The sequence below is a fragment of the Falco punctatus genome, assembly GCF_963210335.1.
Source record: "Falco punctatus genome assembly, chromosome: 3".
Classification (NCBI taxonomy): domain Eukaryota; kingdom Metazoa; phylum Chordata; class Aves; order Falconiformes; family Falconidae; genus Falco; species Falco punctatus.
This window is the reverse complement of record NC_137582.1, coordinates 77,137,858-77,157,423: the sequence shown is the minus strand read 5'-3', so window position 1 is coordinate 77,157,423 and position 19,566 is coordinate 77,137,858. Positions and strand designations below refer to the sequence as shown.

At 37.4% G+C, this 19,566-nt stretch overlaps 1 protein-coding gene across 2 annotated transcripts in view; it reads right to left on the bottom strand.

Annotated features, from left to right (window-relative positions):
• GALNT1 (polypeptide N-acetylgalactosaminyltransferase 1) overlaps positions 1–19,566 on the bottom strand; it is a 92,730-nt gene that overhangs the window by 38,322 nt on the left and 34,842 nt on the right. For both annotated transcript variants that reach the window (XM_080380007.1, XM_080380006.1), the window contains exons 3-4: positions 6,912–7,141; positions 74–248 (exon numbers count right to left, since the gene is read on the bottom strand). In XM_080380007.1, the coding sequence (XP_080236133.1) occupies positions 74–248; positions 6,912–7,050 (314 nt within the window). In that variant the 5' untranslated portion in view covers positions 7,051–7,141. The remainder of the gene's footprint in view (positions 1–73; positions 249–6,911; positions 7,142–19,566) is intronic.

Here is a 19,566-nt window from a genome sequence, read left to right as displayed (position 1 = left end):
CTCGTTTTGGATCATTCTTTGCACATTCTTCATTTAAGTAGAGTACACTTTTAATACAACATAAAGCACTTACCCTTCTAACCTGACATCAGGTAAAGATCTGTTGAGTGCAATCATTTCACTTGCCATTAAATTAAATTGATTTATTTTAAACATTTCTTTCATTTTTTCTTGCTCCTCTTTTGGAATGACCACAGGCTTCCCCATCTCTCCAGGTCCTTCATGTGGTTTTTGTATGGGTTCTGGAACTAAAAATAGATAAAATATTGGTAACTAATTTTATGCTTGTTTTTGTTTGTTGATACTTTATTTTACACTGTAGGAGTGAGTATTACTGTTTATAACAGTGTTCTAAACCCACCCCTTCCCCCCCAGGTTTTGGAAGTGAAAACGAATCTTCGTATTTGGGAGTTTAACAGAAGTAGTTATGCACTACTCTTGGACACCACAATTCATTTGAAAAAACAGTAAGGGTTTATATCTATTAGCATTATGTCCTAATTGACTTTGCTGTTAAAGTTCTAGAACAACAGACATTTATAATCTAGATTGTTCTTGCACACACAAGCTTTTCAGGAAAAGTTGGATTTTTCTTTATGGGGATTTTAGTAAAGATTCAAGTAAAATTATATCTTTATATTTATTTCAACATTTTTATTTTGACGGAATGACATCGGCATTTACAGTTTAGAAACAATTTCTCTTAGGTTTACTAACGTTATTTTTAGTCAACATCATTACATTTTGGAGTTTAATGTTGCTACTTGAAACAGAAACATTAACATTTAGCATGTTTAAACCGAAGAAATCTTAAATAGCATATATCTGATCAAACTGATGAGGGAGACAGGAAAGAGAAAAGGAATCCAGACTCTTGTATTATTTGGTTTTTTTAAACAAGTGAAAAAACAAATAATTAAAAAATAATTTTTAAAAAACTGTTACATTTTCTTTACAAATACTCACTTATTTTCTCCTGAACTGGAATGTTTTAAATGCCTGAATACTGAATTTGAAATATATTACTACTTTACAAATCGAGTAAAAATTTTAATTAAAAAAAATAGTAATTTAAAATCTAAATGGAGGAACAGGAGGTATTTTAAAATAAGGGCACCAAAGCCCTCAGTAATAAGCCTAGCTTCAAGTTATCTTTAATTTGCATCTAGGACAGCACAGTGTAATTAAAGCTTATGCCAAGAGCAAGTCGCCGTGTAAAGAATAAAAATAAAATTTAAAAGAAAGCCCAAGACTTCCATCCTTGCTGAAACACTAAGACTTATTATATATTCTTACTAATAACTGAAACATTTTGCTAGTTTGCATTTAGCATTTATCTGTTAAAAGCACAATGTGTTCCTTGAGAAACTTTCGTTTTCAAGTACTTGAAGCGATTGCACCATTTGCATTAGCACAGTAACATTTAGCAGAGAAAATCCTCCTGCCATAGAGATGCTTTCTTTTTACCAAAATGCCGTTGACTTCCAGTTGAGCTATACAATTCTAGAAGTTGCCAGCCATCCACACATACACTGAAAACTGACAGAATGAGTATGTCCAAGCAGGTCCTGAGCAGACTGACTTAGGCACTCTTTTAACCAGGGGTTAAAATGAGCAAGCAGTTTGCTTTGCATCTTTGCCTCCTAGGAAAGTACTATTGAACCGACATCAAAACTTGCTGATTAGCCATTGCATAACCTTTTAAACTAGAATTTTTGTCTTTTGGAGGGATAAGTAATATAAAAGCATGGTACACAATCAGTCAATTATTTGGGCTTACTTTAGATATTCATCTTGGTTTTATTACGTGGGCTACCATAACTTTTTATTAAGTGTATAGCAATTAGTGTATAGGTTCACTTGGACAGAAAATGATTAAATGATGCATGTTCAACATAACTAAAATGATTAAACAAAAGCTATCAGAATATAGTTATAGTCACCATGATTTTTAGCATTCTGAAGAGTGAATACCATATTTGCTTTTCAGAAGAAAAAATAATTTCCTGTTTTGTTTACACTCCGAGTTGTTTCTTAACTTTGACTAAACCAGTTACACTGAATAGCTAAATTAACCGAAACCACATCTTTCACATTTGCAGATCTTGCTGTTAGATGCTACTTGAGGACATCAGCAAGTTGGATTCCAGGTGTATAAATTCCACAAATTCATCAGTTGAATTTTTAAATTTCTCCAGCAAATACATACTACTTGATTACACATTTTACCTAAATAAAGTAGCCCCCACTTCTGCAGAAAAATCCAGCAACAGCTAATTAGATCCACAGATATTTTATGGAACTCACTAAATGCAAAGACAGGCAAGCTTGGCGTGCAGGCACAGTGATGACTTTCCAAGAGAAGTTAACCATTTTCTCTGAGGTTTCTGCATTTATGGTAATCTGTTTTCCCACAAAAGCATGTAGCTCCATGTAAACACAAACCAACAAGATTTTCCCAAAATTACAAATTTTATGGACAGGTAAAACCTCAGAGAAGTTTTGTCTCTTAGACACACCTCAGCCTTTACAGAACTAGACTGATTTTTTTGATGGACAGTTCCTCTTTTCAAAAACTGAATCTGTGTTTTATATCTTGAAGCTGCTTACTTTTCTTCTTAGGAATTTTTTATGCAGATGAGAATATTCAGAACCAAGTCACAACTTAAGAGATCCATCATTACCAAAGAGCTCAAAATTCAGAACACGAGGCCTTAATTGGCACTTGACAAAAATGGCTGGTCCTAGTTTAAATTTGTCATTGCCCCAAGAAAAGAATGTAAATAGCAAGTAGCTGAGATAACAAGACTCTTGCAATACCAATCCTAGGTCTGAAATATATTTTTTTCCCTCCAAGGATTCTAATCATTACATAACTGGAATGCCATTTGAGGCAAAAAAAAAAAAAGGGAAAAAGGATGAGTTTGGAAGTTTACTTAGAAACTGCATGAAGTGCCAAAGCTGAAAGTTCCTTTGCAGTCATATCTTTAGGAAGCCTGTAACTGTGGTAACAAAGGACTCATTTGATTTTCATTTAAGTCAAGACCTCTGAGCTGATATACAGGACTCTTACAGAAATAAGATGGAGCTACACAAAAAAACTTTATTAGTAAAACCACAGTACCACCTGGGCATTTTTTGTTTACAGGAACAGTCCCTTTTTATATAGTTAGAAAACAGTCTGAACTCTTTCTTTAAGTCTAGAACTTGTTTACACTTATCAGTAAGTTCTGATCCAAGCTGTGAAATCTAAATTGTAATGTCAAAACCCCACCTGGAAACAATAATGCTCAACTAGCTATGATTTTCAGGTTCAGAAAAAACAACTACATAGCATGGACGCTTACTAAGCTTCTGTGATTATCTTTCCAACTCATGACAACCTTTAAACTTACACCAATAGCCTTCCATCAACAGCTACTCTTTGTGAATTTGACTGATGAACCATCAGGAATTATAAAAAGGGAGCCACTACCCAGAGGCTATACCAATAGAAAGAAAATCTGTGACAGTTTGGGCAAGGGATATACACCATCCAGGTCAACTGGGTAGCTCAGAATAGGTGGGACAATCTGGGTTGAGCACTGAGGAGAGCTTTCCCCAACCTACTCCCACCTATCTGGAGTGGTCACAGCGGAGAGAAGAGCGAGCAGCAGTACCAGCCAGGACAAACACGGGCTCCCTTACCCAGCTCCCAAGACTGATGCTGGAATCAACACTGCTAGAGGTTCTGATCCCGTTTCCGCAGGCTGCCTCCCAAAGCTACCCTTGTTGTCTTCTGCCATGGTGGAGGGGCTGGGAGCCTACTGCCAAACCATCCCACACAATTACAGTCACTAGACTGTAACTACTCCTCCTCTGGTATCACTTTAGTTCCCCAGACCTGTACCACCCAGACTCCATGCCAGGCCCCCTTTTCCAGAAACATCTTCATCTCGGCTCTCTCGCTCACAGCCTGATAAGCGCTTGTTCCTTTTCCATATCACCTTTTGTCCCCTCATCTCCACATTTGCATCATTTCAACTACCAACCCTCAACACCTCTCTGATAGTGGACACAAGGACCTTTATCCCACTCATCTTACATTTCCCCATAATCATGTACGTACATTTTTCCACAGATCCACATTCCTTTACTACTTATTTTGAGCAATTTGTAAAATGTAACGGTGGTATAAATACAATCCAATATTAGATGCATAAGCTGAAGCTCACAATTTAAGATGCTAGTATCCTATGCCATCAATACCTAGGAGAAATTTTTTTCCCAAAGGCAATTCAGACCACGGCTCTTTTAAGTCTCATTCTGATAAAAGAAACTCCCTTCATTTTCTGTATTAGAAACCTAAGGAAAACATCCTTGTAACTTCAAAAAAGCCTGAACTGTCCAAAATTATGCTCAAAATCCTTTGCTCCTGCTGAAATATCTAAAGACGAATCTTTCCAACTAGGCGAGCATAGCCTAAAATAAACTTACAAACTCTTCAGAAAAACTTAACTCATATGTCAAGTAGGTTCATTAAATGCCATGGAATTCTTCCACGAATTGCAAAGAGAAGCTATATACCAGAGTGACACAGACAAGAGACTATTAAATTCAGAACACTTACATAATTTATGCTGAATCAAGAAAACTAAATCAATTATGGAAATGAAGGGGGGGTGAAATGTGAAGTGCAAAAGCAGATTTTGATAAAAGCTTAACAGAAAAAATAACTTCAGTGTTATCTGAGAAAATTCTAGGCATTCTGAGTGGGAATAAATCCACTACAGACTCTAGTCAGTAAACTACCGGTACAAGCAGGAATATCTAAGATCAGGCATGCAATTGGGTAAAAAAGAAGTGCCACAGTGTCAACTACAACCACAGTTTCTAGCAGACATATTTCTGCACATACCTTAAGAAAAGTTAGCTATTTAAAAAAACAAGACAAATATACAAAACTATACACAAGGTTTTGTTTGGTCAGTTGGTTTTGGGGTTTTTTGTTTGTTTGTTTACAAGCCAACTATAAGATATTAAAAAGCTAAAGGATTTTAATACACACAGGTTAGGGAAAGGCCAGAATGAAGGCTGTACTCAGCTAAGTAAAACTGATGTTGCATAGGGAAAGTTATAAGCTTTAAAAACTGCAGATCTTCCCTCACCTGAAGGATCCCCCCCGATGACTTTGTGTAAAGTCATCTGAACTTTCCACCCCTTCATATATATTGACTACAAATGCTGTTTGCCAAAAGCAGAAAAAAATCCTGTTGCAATTCTAAAGAAGCCTGATGTAAGTTATCTCCTTAGCATCATGTAAAAACTTTGTGGGAACCCGAAAAGTAGACTCATTCCTTACCACCACAGTATCAGTCATCATCTTACACTCTGATGTAAAAAAAAAATTCCCAACTTTGGGGGTGGGGGCGGAGGGGGAGAGGTAAAAAAAAGGAAGACTGAGCTCCTATAAAAGACATACTTTCTACAGAACCCTAATTAATTTTCTTTTCACTTTCTTTTCCACTTACTGAAAAAGAAACCCGAAGGATGAAATGCAAACAGCTGAAAATTTAAGCCCTTTCTGCAAAACTCAAGTGAACTAGAACCTCTATAAAATGCATGCAGCTGTGGAAACTACTGTTCAGAGGTACTAAGCACAGAAATTCCGCATTTCCTATACATTGTGTTTCCCTGTGGAGATTTATTGGCTTGTGTTCATCATGGGGGAAAAAAACTACAACAAAACTAACATTTCCTAAGCATGTTCCCAGAGTTATTCTATAACAGAGCAAGTGTGTTCTTAAAACATTGCAGAAAATTTCCCAAGAAGGTCAAAGTTGTCCATACCAGATGTGAACAGGTGAAAATGTTTTTGTGATGGAAAGCATTAATTAATCTAAAGTACAATTGGCTGATCAGACTTAACATTGAGCATCACTGATTAAGTTTCCTACAGCAGCAGCGAAACATACAAACACAGCTCTCCCTGTGGGAGAGACCCCATACTACAAAATTAGATGCTTCACAAATGAACTAGAGGCAGCAGGTGCCTGCAGTTCTAAATACTTGTGCTGAGACATGGTAGAGATGAGAAGTCTCCCTACACCAGCTCTTTCTCCCATGTGATCAGCTATGACGGCCTCCCTGAAATAAAGCTGGCAACGCGAATGGCACTGGCTTTCCAAAAAAAACACATTCAGCTCATCTAACCGGTACCCAAAAACTACCATGTCAGTTAACAAAACCTAAATCTTATCTGAAGATCTTTAGTACTGAATAATATGGCTCTCACTTCAAAGGAAAAGTTAAGTACGTAAGTATGTGTGTATATATGTGTATATACCCCCCATATTTGTCACTTTTACATCCAAGTTTATTCTAGTTATTTTCATATATTTATTTTCATTACAACATTCACTGTCCTTTATTTCTATAGTCAGTTAAATTTTGGCTTAGGTGGGGTTTTGTGGTTTTGTTTGGGGCTTGGTTGTGGGCTTTTTTGTAGGGGGGTGGACGGTGGTGTGGTGTGCGCTGTGGCAGGGCCAGGGCACAAGTAAGTGTGGTCATTGGTTTGGCTTGTTTTACTACCAAGTCTAGTGAAGTTAACAATGCCTTTGCTTCCTCACTGCTGGAAATTTAGAACATGCTTTAGACTATATTAACATAGCTCACATTCCTAAACAGCTTGCTGTTGCATAGTTTTATTATTTTTCCATACACATTCGTGCTTAGATTTAAATTCTTAAGATGTAGAATTCTATAACATACATCTCAGCAACGTGCTTATTTCATTCAAACAAACACTGAACATTTAGCAACATCTAAATGCTGATGCAATGCTATATTGTTGGGGCAAAAAAATCAAATGTTTAAAAGGAGTGCAATTTTACATGAGCACAATTTAAAGACTACTCAGGCAGAAAACTTACCATCTCCAGCAGGCAGGCCTCGTTCTTTTTTCTCATCACATTTGTTGCATTCACTGAAGTACAACAATAGAAACATATCCAGAAGGACCCAAACCAAAGAGGTGGCAAGGACCACCTTGCAATATGCAAATTTTTTCATGGCACTTTAAGTCAAATACAAAAATAAAAAAAGTATAAATAAAAATATCAACAAGTTGCTTTAATCCACTTTGAGAGGCCACGTTCTATATCTGGAAAAAAAAAAAAAAGAAAAAGAAAAAAGTCACAAAAAGTTACCTGAGGCCAGCAGCTAAAGGCAGAATTTTTATCTACTTTTTAAAGGTAACTATTTAATTACCAAATGCTGTATGTATCAAAATGAATCCTCTATGCACGCCAATGAGATTAAGGGAATAGGGTCAATTAAAGCAGCATTACTCTAGTCCTTTGAAACAAAACGAGTGACTAAAACAGAGTGCTCTGCTGAGCCACTGGAGCAGAGGGTAGGCAGGCACATATAATGAAATTAAAAGGAACTCTCTGGATCCTCTGGAAATCAGAACAAGCTAAATGAATGACAAATGACAAATCAGGAACATCTCAGAAAGCAGGGTATCAATCTGTGCTGCATGAGGCCCATGGCTAATATTCCTCATGCTCCTCCCATGTAGTACACTCTGACCTTCTGGGCTCATCACCAGGAACACTAGTCTACAAATGCCTGTATTTTACATGGAGTCTAATGGCATATTGCACCTACATCACAAAGAAAAATGCTTTGCTTTCAGCCAACCAAAAATAAACACCCCTTTTCGTAAAGTTAAACAGTAAGTAAAGTGAAGCAAGTACCTGCAAGCTATTGTGATTGCTTACTAGGCATTCAAAGCTAAAGGTGTCAACTATATAATTCTGATGGTTAATAGTTTAAATTCTTATAAAACAATCTTTTATATATTTTTCAACATGCATACATTAAAAATTTAGAATGCCAGCCTTTGAAATTATCTTTTTTCCTACTGAAGTTACAAGCAAATTTTGTTACAAGGACTGCTTTTTTTCCATGACTGACAGGTGGGTAGGGCAGAGTCAAGAAGCGCTTGGAGCTTGTTCACTTACACTAAAATATGATAATTTTTTTAGATTTTTTTTTTTAACCAAAAGGTTCCCCAGCAGTGCTGAAATGTTTCAAAGTACTCCCAAAGTATTTCCCAATTGGAATAGCTTACTAGTTAAAACCAGATATGCAAATATTCCCAACTTAGAAAATACATAGAAATAACACTCTTCAAAACCACACTAGGATTTGAAAATTGACATACACACAGTTTCTCTTACATGCTTTCAGCCTAGACTGAAGAATTTATTGGAAAGGAAAACTTTAATCATAAACCACAATTATGCAAAAACCTCACCAAAAAAACTGCATCGTTAAGACTACCATTTCTTTAGTATTTAATTGTCATAATTTGATTCCTCACTCACACACACACGCTTCTTGAGTGAAAATACTATGACATCCCCCTTGTAAATACAGCTTATTCTTATTTGCAGGAGAGACACTCATGTCTCCATGCATCCCTATACACTTAAGTGGTATAGGTTTGGATGGCATAGTAGCGTAGGAGCCTATAGCTTTCCAGTTGTACAAGACTGGAAGGGCGTATATCCCTCTGCTTCCTGCATAGGTGTGCACCACATGCCAAGAAAGAGTTTTGTTTGGCATAATCTCAGTTTGCATCTATATAATTTTGGTATACAGGGATGACTATATAAAATTAGGAACTGCAGAAGTATCTGTAAGTAACAACTTGATGGTAAAATAGCAGGTGAAGTTATACTACGAAACACTAAGTGAAGTATGTTAAGAAAAAAATCCTAGGGATTGGTTGTTTGGGTTTTTAAATAGACACAAGGATGGGCCTGAACTCTGGATCTTGGAGTCGCACTATAAGCACTGGTGATCAGGAGCAGTGAAAGAAAAATAATTTGTTACAGACTACTAACTGAAGAACAGAAACCAAACCACCACTACGCCATTACACAGTACCTGCTGTCTCAAGTGCTGGATGAACATCCAGTCTTATAATTTCAAAAAGGATATAGAAGGGTTAGAAAGGACAAGTCAGAAGGGCAAAAGGATGAAGACAATAGCTTCATCACAAGATGTAAGTGAAGACAATAGCATTCTTCTCGGCTGGAAAAGATGTAACCCAAATCAAGTGGCAGGTCTATAAAATCAAAGGCTGCATGGAGATAAACAGAGAATAACTGTTGCCTGTTACTCCTACTTCTGATATTGGCAGAAATCAAGTGAATTTAGCAGAAAGACATTAAAAACCAAAAGGAACGTAGTCCCCACAACGTGTAGTTACGTTAGGGGAACTGCCTGCCACAGTACACTGCCAGCACTGCAAGTCTATTCATCAGCTATTAAATATCCAGCCCTCACCCCTACTTCAGGCGGTCCCTGACTGCGACTCTCAAGTCACTGCACACTAGGAGAGCACAGTGAGGAAGTGTCATTACAGTTTCCCCTGTTCTCTTCCCATGATATACACTATCAACCACTGGCAAAAACAAGTACTGTATACAAATAAAATCTGTTTGACATGGTAAGACAGTACTTAAACTCTCCATACAATAGCTTTCTTCTTTTGCTCTAATTCAACATACTATAGAAATGATCTGGCAAAAAATCAAGTCATACCACCACCCTGCTTGCAGTTAAAGAAAACAACTGCTAATTAAAAATAGTAAGTTCAGACTTGTGAGATATTAGGCTATAAAAGAAAGTATAAAACACACAGGAGCACAGTGCTTAGGGGTCCTCAGGCTAGCAAGACACTGGTAGAACTGTAACCTACACTTTCTGTCCATAAAAATACCAACTATATGAAGTGTTTTAAAATACATAGGCTGGCACTATATCTGCCTCTAATGCAAGAAAATTCCTTTGAGAGTTCAGTGAAATGTGAAAGAGACACTTTCTGAACCCTTTGAATCCTTTGAGGGTTCAGGGAGTAAGAGACAGCAATGCAAAACTTATTTTGCACACTGCTTTTTCAATTCACACACACTGATGGACCATCGATAAGGCCCTTTAGACAAAGGCTCTCACTCCACTGGGCTGTTGACCATCTCAAGTTACACTGTAATCACACTGTAATTTTACCACTGTTTTTTGAGACAGCACTTCCACCGTCTGCGTACCAGCAGAATTCAGGCAGCACAGCAGTGAAGCAGAAGGGGCCAGAAACTCTGCTGAAGCAACTGCTCTTAGAATGCCAGAGCCTTGACCCAGAAAGACAGCTCTACCATGCAGGGCTTGGGCTGTAAGCTGGTGTTGGAGCGATGGTGGTGGCCTCGCCTGTGGGAGCGGTGCTCTGCCTGAGAAGCTGCTTCTTCAGTGGAAGGGGCTACAGGACAACGTGAGCACACCGGTACAGCATGAACAAGGGTGACCAATTGGCAGATGCATTTGCAGAGACCTTGCAGTGCCACAAGTCTGAGCACCATGATGCAAGGAAGAAGAGACAGGTAGGCATTGCACTCAAAGGATAAGTGGATGGACACTCCCAAGGTGGTGGCTGAGTCACCAAGGTGGTGAAATTAGTGACTTGTGGCAGCAGAAGGAAAGTCTGCAGCCATGCATTTCCAGAACAGTTATACTGCCTGGGATGCTGTTGAAAGACTGATGAGTCTGCTCAAGTTCAGCTCTTAGACAACCATTCCTTGCCTGTTCCTTCATCTGTGAATCAACGATACTACCAGGTGCAAACCTGAGCATATGAGCAGTGACTGCAGAGCTTGGAAGGGTAGAGATTAGCAGGCATGAGACCCAGACACTGCTCTCCTCAACTGCTGCAGTGAGAGGGCAAGATTCAGGCAGGAGCGCACACAGCCTGTCAATACTTGGCTGCACGGCTAGTGTCAAAGGCAGGCCTCTAAGGCCACAGGACCTGCTTTGAGGAATGAGGGCTGCTGGCCAGGATCCAGGATCTCAGTGACAAAGTGAGGCCAGCAGCATCACGGAAGGGCTCTTACACTACTTCTGTGAAGCACACAGAAGGTGGAAGCAGAGCTACTTTAGAGGAATAAAGAAACCTCCTGAGAGTGTAGGGAGGTACTCAATGAACCCTGGAGTTCAAGTTCAGAAGAAATGAGAGCAGCAACAAGAAAGGCACCTGTAAGGATGATGGCAAAAGCAAGGCTAAGAGTAACACAGATCCACTGCTGTTGGGCGGGCAGCAGACCTGGTGACAATGGGTGTGGGAAATGCTAAGATACTCAGTGCAACTCCTTTGTTATTGGGTCCCCCAGATCTGCCCAAAAAGCAGACTGATCCTATTGTAGGGTCATTCTTTACCATCTCTGACAGGTCACAGTGATCCAGAGTTGCCTCAGGATTAGGAAAAAAAAAGCTATCATCAAGAAGGAAAAGAGTCTAGAGAACCACCTTCTAGTCAGTGTCACTACGGTCCCTGAAAAGATTACAGAACAAATCCTCCTGGAATCTATATCCACAAACAAAAAAAGAAAAAAAAAATTGGAAAAAAAAAGAGAAAAAAAAGAGGGTGGGGTGGGGTGTGTGTGGCAACTGGGAACAGACAGCACAGATTCACCAAGGACTTGACCAACCTGGCAGCTTGCAGTAAGGAGAGGACTGGTTTGGTGAGCAAGGAAAGATCAGTGAATATCGTTTACCTTGCCTTTAACAAGGACTGTGATGACAGTCTTCCAGAGTACTTTGTCAGAACTGAACAAGACATGACCTTCATGAAGAAGTGGGCTATGAGGTGGGTGGACTGCCAGCTGGAACAGCAGGCTGCATGGGTTTTGACCAGCAGTACGAAATCCAGGTGACACACATTCACCAGTGGCATCTTTCAGAGATCAAAACTAGAGCTGATGCTGGTTAGCATCTTTACCGAGAACCTGGGGGACAGGAACAAATGCATGCTCCGCAAGGTTGCTGGTGACACCCAACTGGGGGTGCAGCATGCAGATGATTCCCTGAAACAGTATCCTGGAATAGCCCTGGGTGGCCAATCCTTGTGACACCCAAGGGCTAGAAAAACAGGTGGGTTGAAAACCTCACAAAGTGCAACAAATGCAAGTACAAAGTCCTGTACCCAGCACTGAATAACCTTATTATCCATTTGGACTGGATGACAAAAGGCTAGGAAGCTGTTCTGCAGAAAGAAACCTTTAGAGCCTGATAGCAAGTTTAATTTGAATTAGTGTGTTCTTACAGCAAAGAAAGCCAACTGCACCTATAAACAAGTCCGGTAACCACAGCAATAATCCCAAAAGGCATTGGTTTAATAATTGCCTTTGCTACTGAGTAATGTAATAACACTGAAGATTTTTGCCAAACCAGGCATTTTTCCTCCCTTCAATATACTGGATAATAGACCACAAAACCTTTACACCATGGAAGTAAAAGTAGTATTAAAAACACCTTGGAAGTAGAAACAGAGGCTGTAACTTGGCAAGAATAAACTGAAAGGAGGAAAAATGGCTATGTTCAAGTCTTGTTACTTCTGAAGTTCAAGTGATTCCCCCCTCCGACAAAATCCATGATACACTATAGAAGAAGGTCATCTTTAAAATTACTGGTCATATAATGTGCATTGTTTCACTTTACCACCTCTCTTACCAACACAGTTGGCATTGAAAAAAATGCTTAGTCTTTTCAATACGACACATGACTATTGAGTCATTTTTATCTTTGGACCAACTTCATCTTTATTTATACTAGTAATCAGTCTTCAATACGACTTTGTAACAGACTTGACACAGGACTTCATTGCTGTTATTCAATGAAATCAGGATCCTACACTGGATGTGGCACTGAAAAAGCTGATGTAAAGTTTGTTTTCCAAACTTGCAGATATGAATAAACAGAAGTTGGCACAAAGTAAGGGTTCATCAAGATCCTGGCACATTTGCTATTTCTAAGCCATTAATATCAATTTAAACAAAATGGAAAGCAATTAACTGAACAGCATACAAGAAAAGATTGATGGCCTACACAAAATTGAATTTTCGGCTCCTCAGTCCATTTAGTAATGAGGGAGAAAATACTGGCATACTCTAAGGTAACATATTAGGCATATGTATGGATTTTTGAACAAACTTCTGAAAAATGAAGCAAATGCAAATTGTCATTGAGTATTGTCTAAAACTTCATATATCTGAACTATTAATGAGGCCTATCTAGTTTAGTATGTCTCTATTTGAGAACAGAAGCGACTAGACTCAGGTTTCTGAAGTAGTTTTTCTACTGTGATGATGCTTGGGTTGGTTTCTTTTAACTGGCGCATGCTCTGTTAAATTATTAGTGCTTTGCAGAGAGCTCATTACCATCAGCTCATCAGTAAATAGGTCCATTTGAGGACAAATAAAGCATTGCCTAGTTTCAATGCTACAAAAGCAAATTTAAAATACCATTTGAATCAGAGGGTCAACCCATCACTATGCAAAACAGGTGTATTCTTTGGCTTCTTCACAGAAACACAAACACACCTGGTAAATTTCATCAGGCAAAAAAATATTCATGAGCTCAAGAATGCCAATACTCTCTTCTGCTCAGAAATTAACACAGAAGTACTCTTCATTGGCCTACACTCATTTGATGGATTTTGAAAGGTTTTAGTATTCAAAAGTCATCTGTTCAGTACAATTCAGAAACAGTAAGTTCTGAACAAGTGATGAGAGAAAACAGATCATACTAGTCTGAGCAGTATGACATTAATTCATTAAAAGCAAGCCTACTCTTCAGAAAAATCTGAGAAATATAGGTGAATAACATCAATTTCTATTCTTCTTGGTCTGTGTAGGAAGACTGAACTTCTAATTAATTAGAAGTGAATTTTCAATTCATAAGTCAATTTTTTAAATTGACCATTTGAAAAACCTCATCAGTTAAGTTTCTAAAACTGGTGGGCCTTGGAATGAAGGAGTAAAACAGAAACATAGGATTAGCTGACTACACTTGAAAAACAAGGATGAACTTCACACAGAAGCAGAATTTATTGGTTCATAAAGGCCTTTCTCCAGTTAAATTAAAATGCATAAATATGCTTATAAAAGTAGAAGCTCTTATGAGATGAAAATCCTGCTCATCACATAGAAAAGCAATGCCAAAAATTGAACAACAGGTATGTACTCCATCCCCAACTCTGTCAAAGTGTATGGAACTAAGTCACTGTGCTCTTGAACCTCTGATTCTTCCAGTGTAAAATCACAGAACCATAGAATAATTTGGGTTGGAAGGGACCTTCTTATCTAAGTAGTCTTTACTTAACCTCTAAATTTTTATGACTAGTGCTAATATTACTTCTACAGATACATAGTGAGGAAATAACATTTCTAAATTCAGAAAAAACACTTTCAAATCCAAGCTCTTCTTTCAGTTACTGCAAGAAAATGTAAAAGACACTGCTATTTTGGTACCTATACTTTTCAGAAACCTCTTAACTACAATCAGTTAACTTCTGAAAACAATTTATCATTTTGCAAATTATTGCTTAGCAGTTTCTCAAATGAGTTTGTAAGTAGTATGTACTATCTTGATTAAATCTTAAAATTTTCAAGAAATCAAGCAAGCATTTGGTCAACACTTTCAAATAGTTCCCACTACTACACAGTCCTTCCTGATTCTCTTTCAATCAGCACTACTCAAAAATAAGTTGCAGATTAATGACTACCTAGTATGATCCAAATACTAGCTATACAAGAAATATGGTTTACCTCCATTTAATAAAGATGAAATATGTGAAAATTAATTGCAACAGGGACAAAGACACGGAAATGATCAAACCCAAGAGGAAGCAAAACCAACTGAGACCACCTACTCTGGTAAAACCAGGACAGCCTGTATAATCCCTTCAGTAGGGCCCAGAAAGAACTGCCACGTGAAATTTCAAGGTGTGATAGCAGAAAAGTCTGGTAATTTACTGCCTAAAACAGGCATAAATTCAAGGGCATTTAAAAGGACAGCAAGTTGTTCAGACATACATGCTTAGTTTAATATAATAAAGTATATTAATACAGCATTAACATACTATACATTAGAATAGTAATTAATATAGTATATAAATACTGCAAATGTTTCTATAACAGACCAAGTGAATGATCAGAGATGTAAGCAGACCAGAAGTGTAATAAAAAAGAAATACAATTTTGATAAAATTAGGACAGTGTAAATTTCATTCAATCCATAATTGATTGTTTTATAGATATAAGTTACTGCTATCAGCTAGTGCAAAACATTTTAAACGTAGCTCCCACAGGCAAATTGTTATTTAAGGTGAGGAAGATCAGGACTAATACAAAAAATAATGTGGATAAACAACTAAAGATTTATTAAAAAAACAACTTCATAGGCTGAGGAGAATGGACTTACAATAATCTAACAACTGTTTTCTTTAGCAACCTTGGTGCTAGATCTAGATGGGCAATCTTAAGACCTGTTGCCATTAAAAAGGAACAAGTGATAAGGTATGAAGAAAGATGGGTTTGTGGACTGGAATAACAGAATCAAGATAACATTTAATAAAGTATATTCAATAGTATGCACCGGAGCATGTAACTGCTCTCAGCTGAAGAGTTTCAATAAAGCAAATGCTCATAACAGTAACACTGTGAGCTGCCACTGTCATCCAGTCATGGATAAAAGGCCAATGAGATTTTTGGATACATCATTTAGGTATTCTTAGACATAAAACCAGAAACCATTGTACGAAGCACAAGGCAAGGACAAAGGGAGAGCTATGTGTTTAGCAAACAAGATGTTTCAGAGCAGAGCCCTGCGGATTTGTAAGAGACCACTGCAGGGAACTGGACACAGTGATCCAGATGGCCCCTTCTACTCCTCCTCTTCCAGCCTGGAATTCATAGGAGAGTAATGAACACAAGTGAAAAGGCCTAAATATATCACTTCCAGAAGCAAATGTAGATGCCAGATCTTTTTCATAAAACTCCTCCATACGAGCTCTGTGTTTGGGGTGTTTGGTTTTGGGGTTTTTTTTTTGTTTGTTTATTTGTTAGCCTTTTAGAAGGAATAAAATTCTCCCAAATAGATTGTTTCTGAGAATAAAAAAATTATTCACAGAACTCCTCAAATGAAAGTCTCTGAAAAGCTGCTTAAGTTACTTTTTCCCCCCAGCTGTTAGCCAATACTTTTCCGACTGACTTTAAGAAAGCCCAATGTTGCTTGCAGAGAGAAAGTGCAATAGGCAAGGTTTTAAAGGACCAGATGAAGAATATTTTAATCAAAAGTTAAAAAACAATTTAATCCACAAATTTTGGATTTACATTCTCTTTTACAACAATTTTTGCTATTCAAGAAAAAAATAAATAGATCCAGGAGGGAGACAAATATTGCCTCTCAGAATATCACTGTAAACACAAAAGCTCAAGAAGATAGCTAAATTTTGGAAACCAAAAATACAAGTGCAAAGACTACTGTACTCATATTAACAGCTGAGATTTGCTAGACTCCCATGACTTTAAAGTAGCTTTCAAATGACTGAGGCAACATTTTAGGTTTTCTGTCTGCTCTCCAGGTTGAATGAAAATTATTTAAAAATAGACTTAGTCAGGGATTCTACAGACAATTCCATTCTCTCAACTGCTTTGAGATTTAAAATATACTTCTGATTGTTCACTGCTCATAATAGTATACGTTATTTAATAATGCCAATCCTATACAAAAAAACCCTACACATTTTTACATTGCTGCTTCAAATATTAGAAGTACATCATTAGTTCAATTTAATTACAACATGATGAAATGAATACACAGATATATAGTACCTTGAAGTCAACAGCAGGAAGTTTTTGCACAGTCATTAAGTTATTGGGTATTAACAGTACTGGCAGGCAGGTTCAAAACTCCATTATTCAGGTCTTTTCCTTCTTACACTGAACAGCAGACATTGCCTCTCGTGACAGCTACACAACAGGCAATCCTTTTAGGAAAGTAGATTTATAAGCTGATAGACAGTTATTTCTTTTCCTGAAACAACTGCAGTCTTAAGTTGGGCTACCGATGCCTCAGATGCTGACAGAACAAACATTCCTCTTCAAAGCCACAGCTACTTCACATACGCACTCTGGGAGCGCTACTGAGTGTGCTTGACTTAAGAATAACAGCCAGCTAGAGAATACAGACAGAATTTTCATCGGTATCACAGGCAGCATGAAGACAACATGCAATTGTTACCAACAGCAGCAAGAGAGGATTTTAACGTCAGTGCTAGCAATGCATCAAGCTCCTAAATCCCCAGCATATAGTAATTAATGGCTGAAGATGCATCAGTAAGACTTACTCAAGCTTTCTACTACCCTTTGCCTAATAGCTTGAGGTAGGATTTTCTTTGTTTTTTCTTTTTGGAAGAGTCACAGTTGGTGACCCAGCACTTAGCTTTTTCAGTACAAGCAACACTCCTGCCAATCAGCATCCCAGAGCTGTAAAGTGACTCCAACATTTAATAAATCCCTAAAGAGCTGTGCTAGTTGGACTTCCAACCCCAACACTACAGGGCTGGAAGAGGAAAATACAGGTCACATCAGTACAGGTGTTCTAGGTGAAGACCTCAATTTCCTCAAGAAAAACAATTCTGTCATGTGAGCTACAGACCTTGCAAGTTCATTATTACTCAGAAGAAACAGATTTTTTAAAACTAATTTTAGCTTCCTTATTAGAACTAAATGGTGGTTCCAAGGCTCTTTTTAAGAAATAAAAAGCTTAACTACCCAAAAATTATATTACAGTGGGATAGTGTCACAGTAGTAGAGATCAGGCTATTAGTACACTATTTGCTGTCTGCAACAAAAACCTGTAAACACCCCCACATATTTTAGATACTCAAGTTTGTGACACGATGTAACACAGCCTGAAGGCTTCCAGCCAAAAGAAGCATCACTTGGCCCTACAAGGCACAGATTCACTAAGATCAAATGCATGCAGCAGTCAAGAATTTCTAATAATCAAGAAAGCACACAATTCAAGAACTATTTAAAATCATCTCACAGGTGCAAGATGAGCTATAAGTAGAATAGGCTAGCTGACACAACTTCTTTTAGAGTTAAAATTCTTACTGGAAAAAATTAAGATTTACTATTGCGAACAATCTTCTTTAACAAATAACAAGCACTAGATTAGACTACGTGGAAGTAAAAATACAGCAAGCTTTTCCCATTCTCAATGCTCATATTTTCCATCTTCCTTTATAATGTTTCTGCATAGTTCAGAAAATCAAATTTACTTCCAAATTCTATTAGAAGTTCCACATTAAAATGTCAAACTGCAAACTCAGTTTTTACCAGCTGACTGAACTAAAAAGAACGCTAATCTTATTAATAGATCACTTTTAATACAGATGTGTCAAATATCAGTAGAATTTTCAAATTTTGTAGTATTTGCTTTGAAATATTTTGAGAAAATAAGCAGGTTCTTCTTGAAAACACTGATGAACACAAGTTGGCATTTATTCTACTATTGCTAGAAGAGATGAAAACTAGCAACTCACGTGTCTGTATTAAAGAATCACAAATTTCAAGAAGAAATCCTTCACTGCTTAAAGGTCAGAAGAATTCAGTGTTGCCAAGCTAGTTACACATTTTTCATAGACAAAGACCTAAGCAGACTATGAACAATCAAGTGAATAAATCTTCTACAAGGCATCCTTGAAACGTTCCTCATACATTAGAAAAATTGTTAAATCTTGCAAGCTATGTCTCAAATATTCTAAAATATCAAACTTCCATAAAGCTTCTGATTATTCTTCAGCTTTTGGCTTTGATACATTAGATCTAGAGTGGAATAAAATTGTTCATTAATTCTTCAAACAATTTTAAAGACAGCAGAAAATTACATAGGCAAATACTCATCATTAAGGATGAACCACTAATGGGCAAAAATTTGAATTAAAGAAAAGCAGAGTCAGCTAATTAGAAAATACTATAAAGGAGATTCCTGGAAATATAGGGTAAATTGCAGTGAACTGATTAAACCATCCTTACGTGTGTAACTGCAGAAACTTCAAATTCTGAAAACTTCCTATCGTAGATTAAAAATCCAGAAGGGGAACTTGTAGAAACAGCAAATGCATTCAAAGAACATTTTTTCTCTCCCTCCAAAATATGTAGAAAATATTCAAGAAAATAGTAAATGTTCTAGAAAAAAAAGCTTTGAAAACACCACAAGTAAACAAAAAAAGGATACTACATGCTGGGACCACAGGGTGTTTATCCTAGAGAAGCTGGCAGAATTCTGCCCAGAGTAACTGCAGAACATGCTGACAAATCAAACACTGGCAGATGTCAAGTTAAAAAATGTTTAATAGGACAATGCATGTGACTAAATGTGAAAATTTAAAGAATTAGGAAATGTAATTTGACAAAATAAGGGTGACAAACATTTAACACATGGTGGGTTATATTCTCTCAAATAAAATGAAGAATGGTGAAGAATTCAAAAGTCTTGGTAATAAGCTTTACTTCCAACAGTGACACTACAGATAGTTTAAGAAAAAAATACTAAAGATACACCACCACCACCCCCTCCACATCTAGGGAAATACCAAAATACTAACCCTAAGTAGCTCATCAGGTTTTAAGGCCTAAATACTTTTTGAAATACAGAGAAAATACCAGATCTCCATCC